Source organism: Molothrus aeneus, chromosome 13, assembly GCF_037042795.1.
Source record: "Molothrus aeneus isolate 106 chromosome 13, BPBGC_Maene_1.0, whole genome shotgun sequence".
Classification (NCBI taxonomy): Eukaryota; Metazoa; Chordata; class Aves; order Passeriformes; family Icteridae; genus Molothrus; species Molothrus aeneus.
Window position 1 is genome coordinate 10,496,366 of NC_089658.1, and position 23,901 is coordinate 10,520,266.

General features: G+C 39.8%; 1 protein-coding gene across 3 annotated transcripts; it reads left to right on the forward strand.

The window, feature by feature from the left end:
* Nucleotides 1–2,138: 2,138 nt before the first annotated feature.
* Nucleotides 2,139–22,461, forward strand: GABPB1 (GA binding protein transcription factor subunit beta 1). 3 transcript variants are annotated; one of them, XM_066558898.1, is made up of 9 exons: nt 2,139–2,181; nt 8,863–8,970; nt 9,782–9,949; nt 10,411–10,605; nt 11,693–11,804; nt 12,184–12,297; nt 13,921–14,106; nt 15,391–15,506; nt 20,524–22,461. In XM_066558898.1, the coding sequence occupies exons 2-9, from the start codon at nt 8,863–8,865 to the stop codon at nt 20,674–20,676; spliced, it is 1,152 nt and encodes a 383-aa protein (XP_066414995.1). In that variant the 5' UTR covers nt 2,139–2,181; the 3' UTR covers nt 20,677–22,461. The 3 variants fall into 3 exon arrangements, with proteins under 3 accessions (XP_066414995.1, XP_066414997.1, XP_066414996.1); XM_066558900.1 differs by lacking the exon at nt 2,139–2,181 and adding an exon at nt 2,324–2,419; XM_066558899.1 differs by lacking the exon at nt 2,139–2,181 and adding an exon at nt 7,059–8,522.
* Nucleotides 22,462–23,901: the final 1,440 nt, after the last annotated feature.

The following is a 23,901-nucleotide window of genomic DNA, read 5'->3' on the forward strand; positions in this document are numbered from 1 at the left end:
GAAAAAAATTGTGTGATACAATCTTTGGTTTTACTTGTATGGGCACACCCCAGCCATATATAGAAAAATGTTTGGGGAGGAGTTGCCTATGCAATTAGCTTTACCCCACTCCAGAGCTTGTTAAAACATGCTAATAATGTTGATTAAGTTATCACATGGTGTGGTTGCCTCAGGTTAGAACACATTTCCCTATCAGCATGTATGTTCTTGTGTAGCAGTATTAAATAAATAAAGAAAAGAATTTTAGTAGAAATTGGTGTGCTTTTTAGTAGAATGTATTAGATTATTTAGCTAAAAAAAAATTACATCTACTAAAGCAGGGTAAAGTAGAAACCATACTTGACAGATATGAAAGGTGTTCCGACTTGCCTACATCAGACATCTAATGTCTCTCTCTTACAATACAGTTTTGCTGAATCCCATAAAAAAACTAGACATGATTATTTTGTGATCATAATAATGAACTGATATACAGTGCTAGTGGATTAAATGCAGACTGCATTGTTCACCTCTATGAAAGATTGTCATTAATATGGAAAGCTTGGCTTTTCTGTAGCACTGCTGCTAACACCACAGTCCTCCTGTTTTATTGGCACACGTCTGTGAGGACATTGTAACATTTTCTATGTCTACCATTACTGCGTAAATGAAAAGCCATAACATGACATCCTAAATCCTCGTTAAGAGATACAGACGCTTGTCAACAATGAAAGAGAGGTGTGCTGAAGGTTGGATTTAAGGTTTCCATGCCCTGGGTGACCAGCGGCAGCCCCGAGGTGCTTGGATTTGTTCTCTAGTGCCGCCTTCTGGCTGAGCACGCCCAGAAAAACCAGTCCACAGGTGACGGGAAGAAATGGTTACTGCTTGGAATAATGTCATTTGTATTTTGTACAAAGCTGCATTAGGTAGGTCAAAGGCAAATAATAATGGCTCTGTAATCAGCGTTATAACAGGTATTCCTCTAATTATCTAGTGGGTATTATAATCTCCAAAATAACAGACTGGAATTTTGTCGTTGGTATGTTTTCCTGAAGGATGACGATTATGAGATCCATGCTTCACAGTAGCAGATGTATGACTTGGAACAGCTTTAGGGAGAATGTGAGCACAACCATTTTGCATTGTTGAAGCAAAACTGGGAGAGAAATGTTTCAGGGCCTGGGCTGTCAGGTTCAGTACCAGCCAGTACCTGGGACTGAAGGCCGGAGCCCTCTGAAAGAGCAGCAACAACTGAAGACTATTTTGGAGCTGTCATCCTATCAAGTCCTATTTCTATGATCCCAAAGTGGAGCTTCCTCTGTATTTGCAACTGGTGAGGCCACACCTTGGATACTGAAATCCAGTTCTTAGACCCTTAATTTAAGGACATTTTGGGGCTGGAGCTGGTCCAGAGAAAGGCAATGAAGCTGGTAAGGGACCTGGAACACAAGTCCTGTGAGGAGCAGCTGAAGGAGCTGGGGGTTCAGCCTGGAGGAGGCTCAGGGTGACCTTATCACTCTCTACAACTCCCAGATCCGAGGTTGTGGCCATGTGGAAGGGAGTTGGTCTCTCCCAGGTAACCTCCAAGAACGGGAGGACATAGTTTGGAGTTCCACCAGGGAAGATTTAGGTTGGACATTAAGAATTTCTTCACAGATAGGGTTATTAGACATCGGAACAGGCTGCCCAGGGAGGCAGTGGAGTTACCGTCCCTGGGGGTGTTGAAGGAAAGACTGGACCTGGCACTCAGTGCCGTTGCTCTAAGGTGACATGGCGGCGTTGGGTCACACATTGGACTTATGATCTCTGAGGCCTTCTCCAATCGATTTGATTCCGTGATTATCTCCACAGCTCTGCCTCAGACAGGCAAGGCAGCCAAGTCCATGCTCAGAGATCGTACCCTCGCCTGGGAGCACAAGCAGAGCTCCAGCAGCCACGCTCCACCACCCTGTGCCACAGAGTAACTAGGGACAGCGACCCCTGTCCTTATTCCATAAGCTGCCTCTAGGGAGGCCACCCGGGCCCGCCGAGAGCGCGGGGCCGGCCCTGCCCCCGCCGGGCGGGCAGCGGAACGGAACATGGCGGGGCCCCTCCAGCCCGCGCTTCCCCGCCTTTCCCCGCGGCGGCGCGCATGCGCGCTGTGCGGCGGTGAGGCCGTATCCCTCCGCGCGCCCCTTTTCCCTCGATGTCTGTGTTAATAAGGTAATTCCCGCGCCCATGGTAAGTGCCGGGCGCCCCTCCGGGCCCGCCCGGGGCGCCCCGCGCCGCCTCGCGCCCGCCCGCGCGCCCGCGGCGGGGCAGAGCCGCGCGGAGCCGCGCCACTCCCCTCCGCCCGCCGTGTCCCTCCGCCGGGCGCGGCGCGGACTCTCGTGTGGGGCTCTCGGCCTGCGGAGCCCCGGGTCGGTGCGGCGGCGGCGGCGGCGGCCGGGCCGGCAGCACGGTAAGGGCCCGTCCCCGCGCCCCGTCTCTCCCTCACCCCCCCCGGGCCGGCCAAGCTTTTCCAGGTCAGTCTGCGCCTTTGTATAGGGCCCTGTTACCGGATGTGGAAGTTGATCTCTTCGCTGGTAAAAAATAATTCCACTTCCCCCGGAACCCGGCGCCGCGGCTCCCTCCGCAGCGCCCAGCCCAGCCAGGATTTCCTGTCGGGGAGAGCGGGCGGCCGGCCGGCCTTCCGGGGACCCCGCCGCGCGGGGGGCGCGGGCGGCGCGCTGGGCCCCGGCGGCGGCCTGGGCGGCCCGCGGGGCGCGGGCGAGCGCGACGCGCCCGGCGAGGGACCCGGGAGCTGAGGGGCAGAGCGGGGCTGGGCTCGTCCCGCGGGTTTCTCCGCCGGGCAGCGCGGTGCGGGCCGCGTGGACATGGTCCCGAGCCCCGCGTGGGCCGGGGGGGCCGGCGGGGCCGCGGCCCGGGCTCGTGAGGCGGCGGGGCTGCGTGCGCGAGCTTGGCGCCAAAGGTGCCCTGGGGAGAGGCGGCTCGGGCGGGAAGGGAGCGGTTTCCCCTCACCCGGAGTCTGTAACTCTTGCTTTGGACTCTTAATAAAGCGTACGATGGGAGCATAAAAGTGGGATACGATGTGTTAGTGCGGATTGTCGTTTTTTTGTTCTGATTTCCCCAAATAGTCGAAGTAGTTTCCGTTGGTTGGACACTGGTGGCACGTCGGTGAAATCCCCTGTAGGAAGTCGTCTGTGGTAGTTCTTAAGGCATTTGTGTATTTTCCTTTAACCTGCTTGCTAAGGTGGCTTTGATTTAACGGCGAATGCTTCATAGTAGAGTTAAATGTGCTCAGAGTTGTGAATGCATACTCTGTAGTTTTTCAGCCTATTTTAAGTTATTCGCTGCTTCTGAATTATTAGTAAGACTGTGCAGTTAGCTGAGTTTTCTGTGCATACGAGTATTTGTAAGGGAACATAACTGTGCCGTGTAAGTAAGGTTAAGAGTATATGTAGCAGATCAACATACTCTAAATAGAGACTCTTGTTCATGACCTACTTTCTTTGCTGAAAACACTTTGTTTTCCAATTGAATTTTTTTTTTAGGCCTGTGTGCCAGACAGAAACTGTCGAGGAAGATTCCTCATGATAAAATGGATGTTGTTGGTAGGAGGTGGATGATTTTGATTTGATGGTATTTTCAAGCTTAATCAACCTGATATAGTCTCCTAAGACTGTGGTATGGTTCAAAGGCTACATCACAAGCCCTTGGATGCTTCATATCAATCACAGCTGCTGCAAATTAACCTTTTTGGTATCTAGTGCCAAATTTATTTGTGAAAACTAGATTGTTGGCAGTGCCAGTCGAAATCTTGGTGCCAATGGTTCACCCTTATTGCATAACACTCTTCAGATGTTACAGATTATGGCCAAATCTGTGCTCTCCTTTGTAAAAAAAGATGTAGAAAAGTCTTTTTATTTGAGTTATTTGAGTTCATTGTTGATTGGTGCTTAAGTTAATGTGTGAGGCTAAGAGGAGGACAGACCTGCATTACTAACAGGCCTGGCTGTCTTTGCCACTAAGCTCTTCAACAATGTTTGCTTTTCTCAGATCAGGTATTTTTCATCTGATGCATGTCTGACATGAAGGTCATGTTGCTGTTCAAGCAAACTAGAGAGAATTTAATTACAAATACAACAGTCAGAGGAAAGCGGAAAGCACTGGAATTAAAGCTGACTGCAATTAGCACATTAGTGTAATTTTCACTATCATGATAGAAATGTGGATAGTCTAAGCCTATGATATTTATATTAATATTTGAAGCATTGCTTGTGAAATAATTGTCAAAAGATGTTTGATTCATGTAGGAAACCAGACAGGAACTTTTTGAGTTTATCCATGTAAGTTGCTATAATCACTGGTAATTGATATGTATGTTAAAATTATTCCAAACTGTTCATGAGAGCTAACTACTCTATGCTGAACTTCAAAATATTACTGACCTTGGTATGGACATAAAATTAGATGGAAATGGCTATTCTGAATTTCTAGCAATACTGTGAGATGTTAAAATCAGTAGGGTGGTAGCATTTTTGAAGGTCAGGTCTGAGGAAGCAGGTTAAATTGTTTTTTTAAGTAGTGGAAAGAAAAAGACATTCTCAAAGGGTGTTATTTTTCCAGATACAATGGATGTAAGAGATGATGGGTCTCCAGCCATCTTCTAAGTGCAATTCTGCCATCTGTCATGAGCAGGGAAAAGTGTTTAATGAGCCTTTAATGGAACTTTGTGATTTCAAATCCTTATCAGAGATACAGCATGTATTGATTCAGGTACCTTTGATAAGTTGCACTGCTGCAGTCCATGCTCCTCCAGAGGAAGGATGTCCCTTTTCAGGGACAGCCTTGGGACAAACACTGGGTTGGGAGATCTCCATGCTGCCAGATGTTCTGCAGCAGCTGCTTTGGGCCTGTTGATCTTGACCAGCTGATGCTCAACACTGCAGTGGTAGAAGAGGAGCAGGTGTGGGCTCTTGGGGGCAGGACACCACTCTGAGAGATGCTGCAACATTTTGAGCCAAACTTGATTTTAATTTGGACTGCAGTCTCTGCTGCTCTGTTGTCTGTAGACTGGTGTGGTAGCCAGGCATCCCAAGTTGCCAGGTTTTTAGCTCCACTCGCTTCCCACAGAGCCTATTTCACACATAGTTCCACCTAAACTCCTGTTGAGTGCTATTCTACACCCTTCTGGTAACAGTGTGATCTTCAGAGTTCTATAGAGGGTATAAAAACCTAAATCTAAGATGGATGCATAGAAGTAGCATAATTTTCCTCTGAACATAAGTAAAATAGCAATAATAATTTGATGTTATTTTTAATTACCAGCTAATTGTGGCATCTGGCTAATGAGACTGTGCAGAATACATTGCAGTAATGTGGAAGTTCGGGAGTTGATTAAATCAGAGAAATCTAAACCCAGCAGAAGCTCTTCCCTATTTACTCAGTTGTAGACAAAACCCTCTTCACACATTTGTGTAGGAGCTCATAGAAGTCTGAAAACATTATCACATTGCCATAAGAGTAACTCCCAACAGTCTCAAGTCTTTATTTCAGAGCCAGTGATGTTTTTATTCTCCAAAATGTCCTCATGCAAAGTGTTACACAGCTGTCATGCTAGCAGAGCTTGATGGAAATGACACAGTGAAGAGAACCCTCAAACAGTGTTCAGCAGAGTTGATTTTAGCACTGTGGAGTAGCAGCAGACTGCTCTTTGAAATAGCAATCTCATTTCAATTTTAAATGTATTATTGTATCTTGCTTGTGATAGTATCACTGCACTACTGTGGTGTTGCTGAGTGATCTTGAGAGAGCAGCTGGGAAGGTTTTGTGGGATGGGAGGCTGGGACTCTGCAGACCCTTCTCGCTCTGGCCAGGACTCTGGATGAGTGTAGGGGAGGTTGGGTGTGTTGTCACTGGGGGGTTTCTTGCAGTACCATTCCTTGGAATGGGCTGCCAAGTAGAAATCAGCTTTGGGTTGACTTCAGAAATTTTGTGAGTGCTAGTATTCGTTGGTTAAAAGTGACTAAATGTGCATGAGTTTTGTTGGAAATGCCTCTTTGTTTGCTGCTGTTAGTGCATCAGTGATGTGTAATGGGATTTTTATTATTTTAGTTGAACAGTGGAATTTTGTGAGTTTTTTTCTTTTTTCCACTAGATGGCTCAAGCATGCTTCCAAGTACCCCATGAGAACTGAAACTTGATTCATTTCTCTTGTAACTGAAGTAAAAACTCGACATTGTGAGGCATATACCAACCTGTGTGATGTTTTGTGTTTGTTTAAAATACAACACCTTCTATCAACCAAGAGAGTGTTGGTTAATGTTAGGAATACGCAGTAATGAAAGGTTATTTTTTCCTTGATTAGAACATGTTTTATCAAGTGTAGTATAAAGCTGTTTAGTTTTGCATTGAGAAGAGAACTGGTGTGCTTTGATTGACTGTGCTCCACAGTAATTCAGGGAGTTCAGGGAGGCTCTGAAAAGATCTTGATCTGAAGTTTGTCCCTAACATCTCCTGGGACAGAGACTGATATTTTGCAGGCCACCATAATTGATATTTTTTTTGGGGGGTGGCTTAAGTTTTGCTGCATAGGGTTTTCGTAACAGCTTTGCAGTTGATTTCAGGAGTGTATAGATGTGGGCAGTGGGCTCTGAACAGGCTGTTAAATGTACAGACTAATTTAATTCAGTTTAACAGACATTAAGTGTAACTTGTTATCGTAAGTGTCTTTTTGGTTAGTGGAGGAAGATGGATATATACTGAAGGCAGCTCCTCCATGGGGATGGTTGGACACTGGAATGAGGCTGAAGAAGTGGTAGGATGTTCATCCACAGGGAGACATTCAAGACTCAACAGGACTGAGCCCTGGGCCAGCTCTGACTGGGATATTGAACTACGTGATCTTGAGAGGTCTCCTTCAGCCTTAATTATTCAGCAATTCCAAAATGAGATTTTATTGGTTCCTTTGCTCTACTGCTGTTTAAATCAAAAATAAATGGAAAATGGATAGTTGTCTTTCTGAGCTAGTTGTAACCTCCCTATTTTGAATTAACTTCCAGCTTCCCTTTACTTCTGAGGGCCTTGATGTGGTGGTATTAGACCCCCAGAAAAAGGATGTCTGTCTGTGAGCGTACTTTTCCTCCTTGACTTGCAATCCCCACTGGGGAAAAAAAAAGCCATTTAAAGGGAGTGCTCTATTCCTTCATTTCACTGCTGCACTTGCCAAGTGCCATCTCTTGCCTTATGTTTGGTATTATTACTTCTGGTGTCTCTTTTTAACAGGTATGACCAATTCTTTCTTATTCCATTTCTTAGGATATTTCCTAGGTTTTCTCTTTTTCTTTTTTCCTTTATGGAAAAGAGACAGCTGTTGTCCCTTCCTCTTCATCTGACTGTATTCCTTTTTTCCTTCCTTTCCCCATTGTTAGTATTTGTCCTGTCCTGCCACCTTCCTGCTTCTCTTCCCTTTTCTGACTGGAGACAAATCAGTGTGTTCACATGTACCAGAAGGATGGACATAAATGGAGTATTTTGGTGACAGGAATATTGCTGCCTGCAGTCAGTTCTGCAGTCAGTGGTAATCTGCCCTAGTTCACAGCCCTACTGATCTGTGTTCAGTACTGCTTTTGCAGTATTTTGGTCTCCTTTCTAGTTTCTTCCAAAGTCAACAGCTTTCAGTTCATTGAGCAATGTGCCAGTTGAGCCAGGTACAGGGAAATTTCTAAAGATACTGGTTTTGTGATAGATTTGTATGTTCAATGGGATTTATTTCCTAGACTGATACACTCTTCACTTTGTGTAGGACATTGGCTGCATGGCCTCACAACTGCTGTTATTAGTAATACAGGCTTAACTTTGTGACTGGAAACTAAACTGATGAAAGCAATTCCATTTTTAGCATCCTGGTAGTGGAAAACATAGCTATAGGTATACTAAAATGTTAGGAGTAGTATTTCCTGCTTAGTAGCATAAATTATGGTTTAGTTCTAATTTTTTTTACCAAACAAATTTAAAAGCAAGTATGAAATGGGGCAAGTTTAAAAAGTTGTGTTTCTAGCAAATCTTTGATGCAACAGAAACAGGTGTAATTTGTCTACATATATTATTGCAAGTATTATATGGAACCTTGGTGTAAAAGGGACGTTATCCAATCATGATGTGAAGGTTTTTCAGCTAGTGTCTCAGTCAGGTCTCAAAACTTTGCACTTCACATGGTTTTAGTAACTGTAGACAGTTAAAGCAGGCAGTAATACTTGTTTTCAGGCAAAGGTTTTATTTCATGTATCTGTTGTATGTAGGACAATAATATGCTTATTGTGTAGTTTTGCACATAGGGATACAGAAATTATCTTTTAGGGTGAACAGAAATAGTGATGGGCAAGGTGTCAGAATGGTGTTGTGTTTCATACCTGTCTCAGTGTATTTACATAGTGGTACCCCCTAAATACATTTAAGGCATTTTGGATAAGTGGATATAGTGCCTTTGGGTGCATGACACAGCAGCCATGATGTAGAACTGTTTGAAAGCTGGACCAAGCTGCAGAAGGTTGCAGTATCAGGTGAGAGCTTTGAAACCACCTTCTGCTATAAAAATGTTCATCCAGTTCAGTTTAAATTTCGTTTAACTTTACAGCTGCAGTGGTTACAGCATTGTCATACTGGAATCTTTGCACCAGTATGAGTTCTGGTTGGCTGGCAAAAGTAATTCTAAAACCAAACTGCTTATTGCAATCAATAAAATAAAGCTTGTTCTCATGGCTAAAATATCAACTCCAGTTTCTGAACTTTTCAGAGTAGTTCAGAAATAATAATTAAAAAAAAAAAGGAAAGGCAACATGTATGTATTTAAAATAGTGTTAATGTTATTTTGTCTTTATATTCCTTTATGTTCTTCACTAGATGTCACTAGTAGATTTGGGAAAGAAACTTTTAGAAGCTGCACGAGCAGGTCAAGATGATGAAGTTCGCATTTTGATGGCAAATGGAGCACCTTTTACCACAGACTGGGTAATGAACACTTTTACAGTGGAGAAAGTCAATCTTACTTTTCTCACCTGAAGAAAGAAATACTATTCTTACAATTCAGTATTTATATTACAGTTCTTCTTGGAATTCTGCATTCACATTATCTAATGTCTAATTCAAAATTAAATGTGTCTGTTTCTTCATATGACCTCCTACTGATTTTAGTAACAGACTGTGAATGAGCTCATTCTGGTGACTTTCAAAATGAACTTTGGAATGGTTAATGGGAAAAAGCAGCAATCATCCTCCTAGTTACTGTGTTCATGCAGTTAGTATAGTAAGAGGTCTGAATTATGAAAACAGTCCTAACTACCTAGTATGTGCAGCTGAGAGTTCCCTGATATAGGGGTACTGAATTGTCTTTTGGATATGCTGATTTTTGAATAGGTTATAGAGAGAGGTCAGGTCCCCAAAATTCCTAGGGCATTTACAAACTCTTAAGGGCCTTCATCTGCTTAGTGACCTAACTTCCAAATTAACTCCGTTTTGAGCAGGAGGTAAATTGGACTTAATTGACTTCCAAAGATGCCTGTTGACCAACACTAAAAATGGGGTTAGACCCCTTGAAATGTTACATGTCAAAAAGACAAAAAAAACAGAGTAAAAAGAAAGCAACGACAAACTTCCCTCCCTCATTCATATTGTGTAAAAGCCTCAACAGCTTCTCTCCTTGAGATACAAGGGAGAAGGGTTTTGAAATGGCATCTTGACACCTGGGTTTGGTATCTTCAGAGTAAGAAGAAATGCTTTACCCTGCCATCTGTTAGATCTGCATGTTTTGTGTTCATTACAGCTGGGAACATCTCCACTTCATCTAGCAGCACAGTATGGACATTACTCCACCACAGAAGTGTTGCTGCGAGCAGGTGTGAGTCGGGATGCCAGAACCAAAGTGGACAGAACTCCATTACATATGGCAGCATCAGAAGGCCATGCCAGCATAGTAGAAGTCTTACTTAAGGTACAAACTGCTGAAACAAGTCTGAAGTGGGGTTATTGCAATGGTTTATGATCAGATATTTGCAATTTGCTTTTAGTCATGAAACCAGCATTGAAATTACATGAATAGTTAAACTGTGTGCATTGGGAACTTTGTTTTCCAATTGAACAGTAATTTATTTTACATTAAAATCATCATGATTTCAGGTGAATTATTTACTGCTGTTTCAAAATAAGAATACTCCCTAATTTGATACTGTGTTTAGTAATAGATTTTAGAAGTAATATGTACTTTAGGGAATCTGTAATCCTTTTGAGGTAAATAATGTATTTGGTAGATGGATTGGATTACTTTTAAAAATACATAAATGTAAGGTAACAGGGCATTCCTCATGGAGAAAAACAATTTAGGGCTTCATTCTGTGACCAGTGTTATTTAATTGAGATGTAATGACATAATTTATGAAATGATCTTGTTTGTAGCATGGTGCTGATGTCAATGCCAAGGACATGCTCAAAATGACTGCACTTCACTGGGCTACTGAACATCACCACCAAGAAGTTGTAGAACTCTTGATAAAGTATGGAGCAGATGTTCATGCTCAGAGTAAATTTTGCAAAACGGCATTAGATATTGCAGTAGACAATGGAAATGAAGACATTGCAGAAATATTACAGGTAACTTTTAATTCCTCATGTTAAGGGAACTTGCAGCAAAGTACTTGATTACCCATGTCCTAAACTCAGCTTTTACTGTAGCAGCTGTGACACCATACTTGATAATGCCAAACTCCAGTCTAGTTCATTTCATGAAATGAGATTAATGTTAGTAAACGTTACTTGGTCAAAGAACATTTTCACTACCTACAAAGTCAAGGATAAGTATTCTTTATTTTCTTAAGTATGAGTGATATAATACACAGAGGTAGGTGGACTCCTTAAAATTGAGGTGTAAAAAAAACCTCCCTTCTCTGACAGTATATTCTGACTATCCCCTAGTATTCAGTTAGCTTCATATATGGATATTAATTTCCTAGTTGGACTTCAGACAGGACAGAAGAGATGCCAATTTTTCCAGAATTAGAAAAGCTAAGATTGAATTGTTAGAGAATTGATTTTAATGGATAATTCCATGGAAATGTGTGCTCCTTGTTCAATAGTGTTGTTAAAAGCAAAGTAAGTGATAAATCTTACTGAGAAAAGAATGCAAAGCAAATGAAAAATATCATATGCCACTGTATAAATCTGTAGCCTCCCTATGTCCTTAAATGTCTGAACTTCTGGTGTGTTCCTGTAGCCTCCTTCTGATTGCAGAAAGGGTGGAGTAAACAGAAGTTAGTAATAATTCATAGAAAGACACAAAGGCTGCCACGTCCATTTCGTGGCAATCGCAGAGCCGTCAGAGTAGCTTTTCATGATATGTATCTGCCCCAGCAGTCTTGGTTCTTCAGACTTCTCTTTTAGATAAGTGAGCTTGCATATCTGCAAAAGAGCCTTGTCCTCATTGTTTACATAACTGGTAGGGAGAAGTAGTGCTGTTGTTAAACTCTTTCACTCCAATAGATTTTCTGTCTTTAGATTTCAACCAAAAAAAAAAAAAGTTTCTTATGTACTTGGAGGTAGGACACGATGTATGTGTATTGCATGAGTGCAATGAGGGAGCTCCTCCTTGTTTGTGTGAAGCATGCAAGAATTGTAGCTCTTACACAAGTCAGCAACTCCTTTGTAGCTGCAGTGGGAATGATGTTGTTCCCTTTGTGTCCAGATTGCAATGCAGAACCAAATCAATACGAACCCCGAGAGTCCGGACACTGTGACGATACACGCAGCCACGCCGCAGTTCATCATCGGGCCTGGAGGGGTGGTCAACCTAACAGGTCTGGTATCTTCTGCAAATACATCCAATAGAACAGGTATTTAGATGCCTAAAGGATAGCATGGGATTTTATACTTTCACTGATTTTCACCATTTAGTGGAAAGGTGTGAGGAAAAGCAGTGGTAAGAAGAGTTACCATATTCCTCGTCAGTGGTTTTTGTGTGTTGTAAATATGTACGTACCTAAAACAACGATCTTCACGGTCGTAAATTATCAGAAATTCTATTTGCTTAACAAACCTCACTTCAGAATAGCACTTTGGTTCAGCAGAATGCTGTTGAAAATGGAGTGTGTGCTAGAAGTTTCAGTGCAATAAAAATAGAAAAAGGGGCTTTGCTGGTTTTAAATTTATCAGCTAATTTTTTTTTCATCCTTCTAGATGAAACAGGAGTGTCTGCTGTACAGTTTGGAAATTCATCAACATCAGTATTAGCTACGTTGGCAGCTTTGGCAGAAGCATCAGCTCCACTGTCTAATTCTTCAGAAACACCAGGTTAGAAAGCTAAGTCATTTAAACTAATTTAATAAATTTAAAGTACATAACTTCAAGTTTCTGTCAGCTCGTGAAGTAGTGTGGTAAATAATGACTCTATGGATTTAGATAAGGATGGAGAGCAAGGAAGGAATAATGACAATTTTTTTTTTCTTTTTATATAGAATAGCTTCTTTTTAGACAAAATCTTCCATTTTCTTTCAAGATTTGAAGAAGTTCTAGCCATGTTTCCCTCCAGAACTAAAACCCAACACTGAGTTTGACACTGAAAGATCAGAGCTGTTTGCCACAGCACCTGGTATTGGCACTTCCAATTGAGACTTTTTTGTGACAGTGGCCTTTCTTACTGCTGAGCCTGTACTTGGAAGCCAAATCAAGTTCAATACAACACCATTTATTCATGTGGGAGTTGCTTTTTTGGTTTCCTGAATAAACACTCTGTGAATATTTAGGCAGTGTTATAGTAATCTCTAAACATAAAGATCTTCAGAAGACAGTGTCTGCAATCATTATTTCAATTACAGAGTGATTTTTCTGTGTATGTTACATTGTAATTAACTTAAAAGATGAAAGCTTCAGAGTTTTAGCTACCTTCTATCATCTTGAACATCACAACACAGTCTATAGGGTTTTAATTTTATCTCTGCAGATAGAGAACATTTCTAATGTCTGTTATTTAAATCAAAGGCTTTGCTTTTACCATGACAAATTGAAAATAAAATACAGAGCTAGTGTTCTTGAGTTTCCCTGATTGTGGTACCAGTGATCTTGCTCTTTGTCTCAGCATCTTGTTGGATGGTAGCACAGCACCCCATTTGCAGCATAGAGTGCAAGCTGGGCTATGTGCTGTAGCTCTGAATGCAGGCTTTCTTGTCCTGCCTTGATTTGTAGAAGTGATACAGAACTGTGGGAGTTCACTGCTTTATACTCACTATTGAATCATGAATTTGAAATAGTTGAGCTGGAATTTTTCACTTTTACCTATAAAATTATATACATACAAGGTTTATTTTACTTCTTAAGCTTTATCTTTCTTTTCGAAGGTGTAAAAATGTCAGCTCTGCTGAACTTTTCCTTTAGTCTTGTTTCATACTTTGTATAAGAAATAAAGTTGTTTGAAGTACTCATGGAGTATACAGACAAAACTTAAGATTCTCTAGGGGTCCTTTAGTCTTGAAGACCATTATATTAAGTAGAGAAATCTAAGCTGGGTCCTGACATACAGTGGCAAGGTAGTATTACAAGTTAATTTTTTTTCATTCTGCTATTAGTGTAACTTAGTACAGCTTGTGTACAATGCAGAAGTTCATTGTGTTGTTAAAAGCAGCTGCTGTTCTTGATGACCTGTTAACACTGACCCCAAAGCATCAATTTTGAGTGAGGTATATCAATATTATTGTATTGAGCAAGGATGGTATTGCATGTAAATGTCAAAATGTGAGTGCTTTATGTTGGCCTGATAAAAGACTCTATTTGAAATATAATACATAGTAAAGTATTCATCGGGGGGGTCAAGTTATGAAAGTCATGGAATGAATGTTTCTTTAGCTGTACCAAAATGCATTTGAAGTTATAAAATTTCATTTATAAATTGACTTAATTCCTTTACTAATCTGTTGCTAGTTGTGGCCACAGAAGAAGTAGTGACTGCAGAATCTGTGGATGGGGCCATTCAGCAAGTGGTCAGTTCTGGAGGGCAGCAGGTTATTACCATAGTTACAGATGGCATTCAGCTGGGCAACCTGCATTCCATTCCAACCAGTGGCATAGGGCAGCCCATCATTGTGACCATGCCAGATGGACAGCAAGGTGAGTGCACACTTGTATGATTCCAGCTTGAGGAACTGTTTTAGCTGTAATAATAACAGTAATAGTAATGACTTTTTAGGTGCAAATAGCTTGGACCATTTTGTGTACATTTATGAATTCTTATATTAGAGAAGGCTCAGACATAAGCCTCTGCAGTTCAGTGGGTTAACATGTCAGCTGAGCCTCTGCTTTAGGACACAGAGTAGAAGAGTTACTAAACTGTGGAGGAAACATGGGACATTTAAGATTGCTTTGCCTTCAGTAAGTTTGATTTTTGCAAACTTGTTACAGAAACTAAATGATGGAGTAAAACAAAAACCTTCTTCTAATTCTTACACTATTGCATTGCTGGAAGTACTGTGGGGAGGTGAGGCTTGGATTTAGAAATCTGATACATGAAGCAATCTCTGCAAGTTCCATGGAGTGTCAGTACACTGACACACTGACCTGACAAGTGTCAGCTCTTACATGCCTGAAGTTTAGAGCAGCACTGGCAGAACCAGTGAAGCCAGAGTGACACAACTTTTTTTTTTTTGGGCTATATGTACTTTGTAGAAGCTGCTAGTGTGATAAGTCCTTTTTTGTGATGTGTATGCTTTGGGTGGTTTCTTTAAAGATCCCCTGGCATTATTTAGATAAAAATTGTCCCTTCTCTGCTTTCTTCATGAGGACTCCCAGTGTGAAGCTTGAAGAGTTGTACACAGGAGGCAAATTATTTGGTTCCCAGGTTGCCTGAGCTAGTACACCTTGTTATCATTATAAGTGAGTGGCTGTAGATGGCAACTGAGGTGACAGTTACATTTATTTGTCAGATGGCTGTGTGAGGAATTAGAGTATGACTTTACTGAGAACCCTGATTTTCTTATTCATGGCTAATTACTGGATTTTTAGGTTACTTAATGTGTATTAAAACAAAAGCAAGATTTGTATTTAGCTTTTATTCAAGAAATATTATATAAATGGTCTGCTACAGAAGTTAGAGTTGACAGGCTGGTGACTCTGCTGCAGTTATCTGCCATGTCTGTTTACTCAGAAAAATGGCAGTGATATTCCACAGCTAATTACTGTAGGCTTCAATAATGAGGAATTTTAAAGTTCTTAAGTAGCATACAAGCAACTAAAGTTTTTAGTAGATTTTCACTGAGCTTATAGTGCGGTTTATTATATAGGTGTGTTTTCACAAGCGTTTTTTGCTGTTAATAAAATTACTTAAATAATACAAGTTTTATGTAGTGTAAATATTGTTGGAAATAAGTGTATTTACATGTACAAATACATTTTCAGTTTTAACAGTTCCAGCAACAGACATTGCTGAAGAAACTGTAATAAGTGAAGAGCCGCCAATGAAGAGACAGTGCATTGAGATTGTTGAAAATCGTGTGGAGTCTGCAGAAATAGAAGTAAGGAGTATGTTACGTGATCTGTGTTGAACAGTGTTCAGGACTGAGATCTGGTTATGGTTTTTGTATTGTTCAGGAGGTTAATTTCTGTGTTACCACAGAATGAAGTGTGTGAAATGTTCAACTTGTTCAGTCTCTCCTGTAACTGAAATTCATCTTTTACAAAGTTGTTGTAAAAAGAAAATAGGAGGACTGTTTGCTTGATCCTCTGGTCATGCACGTAAAAGTGACACTTGTTTAGGTATATGAGAACATTTTTTTGTTTTTCTTGAAGATCACTAGCTGGGTTTTCAAATTGGGTGCTGATACATTATCGAGTGACTTGACTCTTTCCACTAGGAGTGAATGAGAGCCCTGTGTACCCTCATCTTTCTGTTACAGCCACATGCTTCTGATTGTGAGATCATTTTTAGCAATGTTTCCTTTCCATTCATGGTATCTAGATAACTGTTGATGGAAGTGTGAAACAGTAAGATTCTGTGTTTGTTAATTTTTATCTGTGTGGTGTCCCCCACCTTTTTTTTAAATTCTGAAGCAGTTTGTTACTACACAACTTTGCACCATCTGTTTTTTTTAAAACTATACTGCAAAAGACCTAAGAATGTTGAGAGCTCTTTCCTTTTTATATGACAAATGGTTCAGTTTAAAATTGTAGCTTTTTTTATATTAGCCACAAAAGGTCAACCATCTCATTCCTTTTCCTGTTACTTCTAACTGTGCTGACCAGTTTTGGTCAAAAGTTTATGAAAATTGCTGTCTGCTTTGACTAGACTGTAAGTTCTCATTTTGTCAACTCCATGATACTTCATTTATCCAAGGTTGTATTCTCCAACTTCTGTTCATATTATCAAATTGTGCCTAATTGAATACTTTTTGTTGTACAGTATGTGCTATATGTTATCCATGTCTAATAACAATAATTACCACCTCTCATCATTTGCTTTCCATGTCCCTAAGTTGTTGCATCAAATACTTTTGGCCTTTGCAGCTTTGTGGTCATTACAGATTATCCTGACAGTTGAAATTTTCTTGCTGCATTTTTTAAAATGTATGACTGTTAAAATAAAAGCATTTCTTTTGTTCACACTTCTAAAAATCTGCCTGAATTATTCATAAAGGAAATTACATTTCCTTAAGCATTTTAGTAATTCTGTTAAATTAATTTTTAAAAAATCCAGATTGGTTAAGGGATAAATTGATGCGTTCTTAATTACAGATAATTGGTATAAAAATACCAAGAATTCTTTTTAAGGGAATTACCATTTTTATTTATATATGTTAAACATATTTCTCAAATACTGAAAGAAGTAGATTTAGATGAGTTACTTGGTCTTTTACTTTTAAGTGGAAGTTTTGATGACTTTCTTGTCTCTACCTGTTCAACTGGAAATGCACATACAGACCTCTGCCTCTGTGTGAAGGCCTTGTGGTGGTTCACAGGGGTATGGTGCCACCTTACTTTAGTAGCAGTGGATACTGCTGCTAAAGAAGTGCACACAAAATTGGTTCACTTCAAATTTCTTCTTCACAGACAGTAGTAAATATTTAAATTTGGAGTGGGACCCTTCCCCTCATTAAAATATTTTAAAAAATATTTTAGAATGTGGAAATACAGAAAATGTTTGGTTTTTTGCCTCGCTCTAATTCGTTCCTTTATTTTATTATGAAGGTTGATTCAAGGCTGAATGCTTTTTTCAGCTGTTTTAAGTTCATTGTGTGTGAACAGTTCACTGTAGTTGTAAAGCTTTTGTAGTTGAAAATCCTCTCATCCATGTGGGGTGACAAACTTTCCTGTGAAAGTATTGTGAAACAACTAAAGCTGTAGTGGTGTTTTTAAATTTTCTATTCTGGGTCTGTTAAGTTAAAACATTTCAGCTCATTTTGTAGATTGACAGCAGTTTTCCTAAGCAGTTTGATATTTTAAACATGGGATGGCAGCAAAAAAACCCTGTCACACAGATACTCTGTTTTTCATTTTCATGCATAATTCATTAACATATATTGATCTTTATTTTCATTCTTTAATTTGACTGTTTCTCCCATGTTCCGTGTTTGAAATGTGACATGCATTAGAACCAGGACAATCATTTGATTAGACTAAAAAATAATCATAATTGTGAACTAATTATATTAATGGATTCATACCCTGTGTCCTTGTGTTGTTTAAAAGAGTGGTTGGTTATTTTAGTTATAGGTATTCCTATTGTCAATGAAAAGTTACATGTATGAAGAAAATTCCCTGGTAAAATGGAAGATTTCTTTAGAGCACTGAGCATCCTCTTATTTAATTTTTGTCTGGGTAGGTGATACACAAGGACTCCAGATCTCTAGAACACTTCTGGTTGTGTTCTGAAGAATGTCCCAAGAACACTTTCTGGGTTTGATTGAATTGGTAGATGAGATACAGTCCTCCTCCCTATTCTGGATGTCAAAGTTAGAGAGCCAGTTTTGACCATTGAGTCCACAGTAGATGTGTTGCTCCCCCAGAAGCATTGGGCTCTTGCCACTGCCAAGCCACACAGACCAGTTGGCTTCATCTCCTTAACTCATTCTCCTTAACTCATTCTCCTTAACACTGCCAAGCCACACAGACCAGTTGGCTTCATCTCCTTAACTCAATCCCAGCTTAGTTTGTTGGGACTGTGACAGTCTAAAAACTCCACCTGTTAGCTTCTGGACTAATCCCTGTGCTTTGAACTGCTAGTGTGTCTGGTAGATACTGGTTTTATCTTCTGGCCATGCCTTGGAGGCTTGGGTTTTTTCTTCCATTTTTTCTTATCCTTTCCTTTACATGCTGTACTGCTTTTGGGTATGCAGCTCTAGTTCTCTCTTCTGTGGGAAATACTCTGAAAATATTGTTCAAGAACCTCCCCACCCCCAAATGTTTGCAGTGTGCACACTCCACAGCAGTGATTCCATCCCCAAATGTTTGCAGTGTGCACACTCCACAGCAGTGATTCCATCCCCAAATGTTTGCAGTGTGCACACTCCACAGCAGTGGTTCCATCCCCAAATATTTGCACACATTCCATAGCAGGGATAGCCCCTTGCTGTTTGTAATGTACCACAGGACTTCTTGCCAGTGAACTGCCAATGGTTCTTGTTTCTGTGCAGGCCAGCAGATAGAGCAGCTTTGCTTCTTGACAGTATTAGGTTTTTGATGGTTTTTATGAGACCGATTCATGGGATAGATAATGCCCAGCTCAGATCCTCTCAGCCTTCAAAAAGGAAAGGCTGCTTTCCACATGTGGAAGGTTCTACTGTTTTGACTAATTCACTGGGAATTGTCTTGTAGCTCTGTTCACCAAGGCTCTAATTCATGAGGCTGTTTTACATAAGCTGTTGGTCCCCTCATACTACAGACAGAACTTTTGGCTGGGCTGATGCTGGAGGATCATTGGTGTGTTTCAGATCCTCTGAGGTGTAGGCTCTGCTGTTCATTTGGCATCTGCCATGTTAGTTGCTACATGAGCAGACCATCTTTAAAGTTGCCTTAAAAGCAGAATCCAAATTTTCAGAGGTGGAAGCTGAACTTCTTTTCAAATAAGTAGACAAAATCAGATGAGCTCTCATTTTGTCAGCATATGCTCCAAATGAAGCAAACCCTAGCCTGCTGCCTTCAGCTCTTAAAACCCGTTTGAAAATCAAGTTGTACTTACTGGAGTTTGTTCTGTGTTCTAGCTAATCTCTTTATAACCTGTAAATATTATCTCCTTCACCTGCTGGTTTTGCTGTTAGCAGTGATCTGACCACCTCTGTCATTGTATTTAAGCACATTCAGCTGACATGTGACTGCTCAATGTGACTGTGACAAGTACTGAGAACAGGAGCAAGCAGAAGGGAGGCAGAGTATTTTTCTATTTTTCTTACCATGAGAATATGTGAGTGAAGAAGAATAGGGATGCTCTTAGGAGAGTGTGGGGCCTGAAACTTCTGACAACTGTTAGAGGTATTAAATGGGAATGTGATATGGAACTGCTGGGATGGGAATATGGTGAAAAGATGACTTGCTTTCACTGGACCCTCAGTGTTTTGATAAGTTGTTTCTCTGGGAGATGGCTTGTTTCTCTGGCAACGTTCCTTACTGTTCCTACTTAACTACAGTGGAAAGAATGATTTTTAAAATCCAATACTACCTTACTCATAAAAGTATGATGCACTTCAATGAAATGGTATTTGATTGAATATTTGATCAAAACAAAACTATTTCCTAAGCAAATTGCTTTTTCAATTGGGCTCAGAGCAACATCAGACAAAATGACAGTACTTGCATCACTGGAGATGGAAATGCGTTCTCCTCAGTTCCTAAGGCAGCTTCAGAGGATGTGGCATTTCTTCTGTCATTTTGCTTGGAAACCATTTTATATCCACCCGCAGCAAACTTGTATGCAGGATTTTTGCAGCTGCTTAAGGATTTCTTTACTAGCTACTTTTAAAAGGAAAAAAAGCTTATCTGGCTAATTGCCTGTTAATTGATAAAGATACAGTGTCCTTGGGGATGTGGTTCGACCTCTGGATTGCAGAGTATCAGTCCCTGTTTGGAAACAGTTAAGTTTATGCTTTGGTCAGTGGGCAGCTGACATGACACTCTCCAGTGCAGATGGCTGATAGGTAACAGCTTGTCATTTTACTGTTTGATTAGATATACAACAGCAAGGGACAAGCCTGTTAGATGGAATGATTGGGGAAATGTTCATATATTCTGTTAGTTTTTAATCACCACACTTCTGCTTTTTTCATTTAGCTCTTTTTTGGTGAAGATTTGCATGGTACCTTTGCAGCTCAGTAGACTGGGGTTTAGTGTCTCCACACTTGCAGCCCTGTGTGGGGAGTTGGCTGCTTGATAATTGGGGTCGAATTTGCACAGCAGCATTCATACAGGTTTGCCCGAGTGAGAACTGAACAGCTTCTCCATGATACCCTAACACTTGAACTGCATGTAAAGGAAAAGTATTTGCCATTTTAGCTTGTATTTGATACTTATTTGACAAAATATTGCTGGTTCTGTTTCTAATAGGAAAGAGAAACTCTTCAGAAACAGCTGGATGAGGCAAACAGAGAAGCACAAAAATATCGTCAGCAGCTTCTAAAGAAGGAACAAGAAGCAGAGGCCTATCGGCAGAAGTTAGAGGCAATGAACCGCCTCCAGACTAATAAAGAAGCTGTTTAATAAAAAATGAACACACTGCAAAGCCTGTTACTTTCAAAAACCTGCAGTACAATCTTGAACTGTACACTATATAGGTACAGCCATGGGATTTCATGATAGAGAAGATGCTACAAGTTGATAACTGGACTTAAGCCGTGAGCTCTGATTGATTTCTTGTAACATAAAAACTCTGAATTTAGAAATTGTGAAAAGTATTTAAAATTAAATACTGTAAATAGTTGGTTTTTTTACAGTTTCAAAATGAGTTGATAAATCTTTTTGAAGGGATCCAGAAACATGAAAAGCCAATGTTTTTGTGAAATTTTTGATTTTAGTATGAATCTAACTTCTGAAAAACAGAACAGTTTTAAGGGTGATGTTGATTTAAGCTGACAATTTGAAATTTGATTATGTGACAAAATTAATTAACAGTTATTTCTACACGATAACAGCTCAACTTCTCTGAATAAGACATTTCCAGATGGAAATCTTTGTACAGCTTTAAGTAGTTGTCTCAGATTCTCTGAAAACCATTTTTGGTTTTTTTTTTATTTTAGGTGGTGAAATTTTTATATTTAATTTCAGATATATCCAAGTAGATTTACATGTATATGAAGCTAATATTTTTTAAACTTTTCAGTTTGTACATATGCTGCATGTTTTTATAATTTCTACACATACACCTTGCATAGGTATTTTTCAGCAAAGATGAGAAAAATTATGAGAAAAATGTTTAGCCTATAGGTCATTTGAAGTAAGCTAGCAGCCAGTTTTATTGTGGATGGTATATTTCTTGGAAGAATGTAATTTGTAATTAAGGAGAACAAAAAAGTATCTTAAATTACATATTAAGAGGCAAAATTTGGTAGTGGAGGCGTCGAAACTTCACTTTGTGTGTCTTACGATTTTCCTGTACAAACATTTTAAAGTTCAGTAATGAATAGAAAGGAATGTCTCCACTGGAACACAAATAGTAGCTATTTTAGACTATCCCTATTGGTCTCTCTTCCCCAATAGCCTTGAAATGACTTCAGTGATACATTTTTTTTAACGGACTTTTGCATTTTAATTACGCAATTGGACGAGTAATTTTTTTTATGTTGTAGTGATGCTCTTCCTAGCCAGCATCATTGTTCCTCACTGTGATACTGTGTTTGTGTGTGTCTGTGCAGTGATCTATTATGCTTAAAATTTATATGGCATGTTACATCTTCAGAGCATTGTAAAATCTTTTAAAGAACCCTTACTGCTCTGCCTGAGGCAGGTAAGTGAGTGTTATTGTCTCAATTTTATAACTGGTTTAAGTGCAACATGAGGGAGTGAAATGACTGGCTTACCACCACGTGAACCTGTGGTCACCTGGGAATGGATCTCAGGAGTTCCTGGCTTCTAGTCCTGTGCTTAGACTGAGCTGCCTTAAGATTGTTCAGTGCTGTGTTACATTAAATTTTGAACAACTGTGCAGATCCGTTTTTTGTAAGATAAAACTCTTTGTGCTTTGCTTTGTTGTTCCATGTTCACTGCTTTTATGGAATTGTTTATATAAACTTAAGCAAAAAGTCTGGTTTATCTATACTGTACACGGAAGAATTACCCTTAAAACTGTACTCTGGCCTACTTTTTCTATTTTACAATTAAATATCTTTTCCACATATATAAAGTGTAGAATCAGTTCAATTGGTTTGTGTGTGAATGAGAAGGTCAAAGCTGTTCTGTGTTAGACATCTGGAAAAACATGAAAAAATAGTTTTGGGTATAAAATGGCTTTAAATGGTAGGGGGGACGAATGGGAAAAGAATTGCATTGTACCGTACAAAACTTTGTCAAACCGGTCAAAATCTGACTTGGGTTTATAGATTTGGCAGTTAGGAAAAATTCTTAGTATATTTGTATTGTTATATGTTTGGTAAATTTGATTTTGATTGGCAAATTCAAACTAAAAATAATCAAAAGAAATGGGAAATCTATGGTGATGAGTTTTAGAAGAATTGTTTTCAAGGACATCATCATGTTAGTACTAGGACTTGAAGCAAATCTTGTGCAGTGGTTAACTGGAAATTGCTCTATTTTAGGGATTATTTCAGGAACTATCCATTATGTCATTAGCAGATTGAGGAACCAGTTAACCAAGGGAAATGTGCTGCTTAGGCATTGCTGCAGTGAATTATGTTGTGATGAAAATAATGTTTGTGTCCTCACATCCCACAAATTTAACAACAGTGTAATCTCAGTGATTTCTTAATAATGATAAGAGTGGCACTGTTTGAGTGGTGATAGTGGCAACATCCAAGTGGAGAGTTTCCCACGGTTGTGACAGCAGATGTTGGCAGCAAACAATGAAATGAACCTTTTCTATTAATTCTGTTTCCTGTGAGCAAATATTCTATTCCTCATTGTCCATAAGAAAACCCTTCTGAGTGCAGTGTAGCTATAACAAAACCTTATTTATCACCAGCAATATTTACCTTGCCTGTAATCCATTATCAGCTATTTTATTTTAGTTCTGAACAGGACCTGCTGTTTGTTCTCTTCTGCACAGAACAAGAGATGAACCCAATGAAGCCGTCACCTGTGAGCTCAAGTGTAGGGTATATGTTACATGAAATATTTCTTATATAGTTTAGCTCTGAAAACATTGTTAAAAATATTGTTCCTTATTTGCTGTTCCAAATTAAAAATATAAATGTAATTAGCTACCATCTGTTTCTTTGAAACATATTTCAAAGAAATTAATCACTTGTAATGAGCTAAAATCGGGGGTTTTGAGGACTTTGGGCTCATTTTGACTTGGTCCTGTGCTTGATGCCTGTCCCTTCTTAGCTTGTTCTCTTTTGTGGGATCATTTACAGTGCAGCCAAGATGTTCATAAATTCCCATTAAGCTCGTTGACAGCTTGTTACTTTTTTCCTAATGTTTCCAGAGCAATATGAGATAAAACAAATATGCATATAGTAGTTTTTTGCACTTTTCTCAATGCCTTTTTATCAATTTGGGGTTTTTTATTTCAGTCAGTGCATTAATCTGATGTGTGTGTATCAGAGCATCTTTCTCATATCTATAAAACAGTTCCTTCTCAAGTATCTATTTGCAGCAGAAGCTAGAAAAGGTTCCACACTGTTCTGTAGACAGTGTGTGTGAGAACAATGTAAAAACTTTCTAGAACTGTGTAAGTGGTTGTGCTGCATTACAGTACCTGGGGCAGAGAATCAAAGCTGCTCTGGCAGGCAGTTCTCTCCTGTGACAGAA

What these genes read in the sequence shown, in the direction of transcription:
- GABPB1 (XM_066558898.1), top strand. Translation starts at nt 8,863, where the DNA reads ATGTCACTAGTAGATTTGGGAAAGAAACTTTTAGAAGCTGCACGAGCA. An exon ending in CACCTTTTACCACAGACTGG is followed by an intron (nt 8,971 to 9,781) that starts GTAATGAACACT and finishes TGTTCATTACAG; the next exon opens with CTGGGAACATCTCCACTTCA. An exon ending in AGGGGTGGTCAACCTAACAG is followed by an intron (nt 11,805 to 12,183) that starts GTCTGGTATCTT and finishes TCATCCTTCTAG; the next exon opens with ATGAAACAGGAGTGTCTGCT.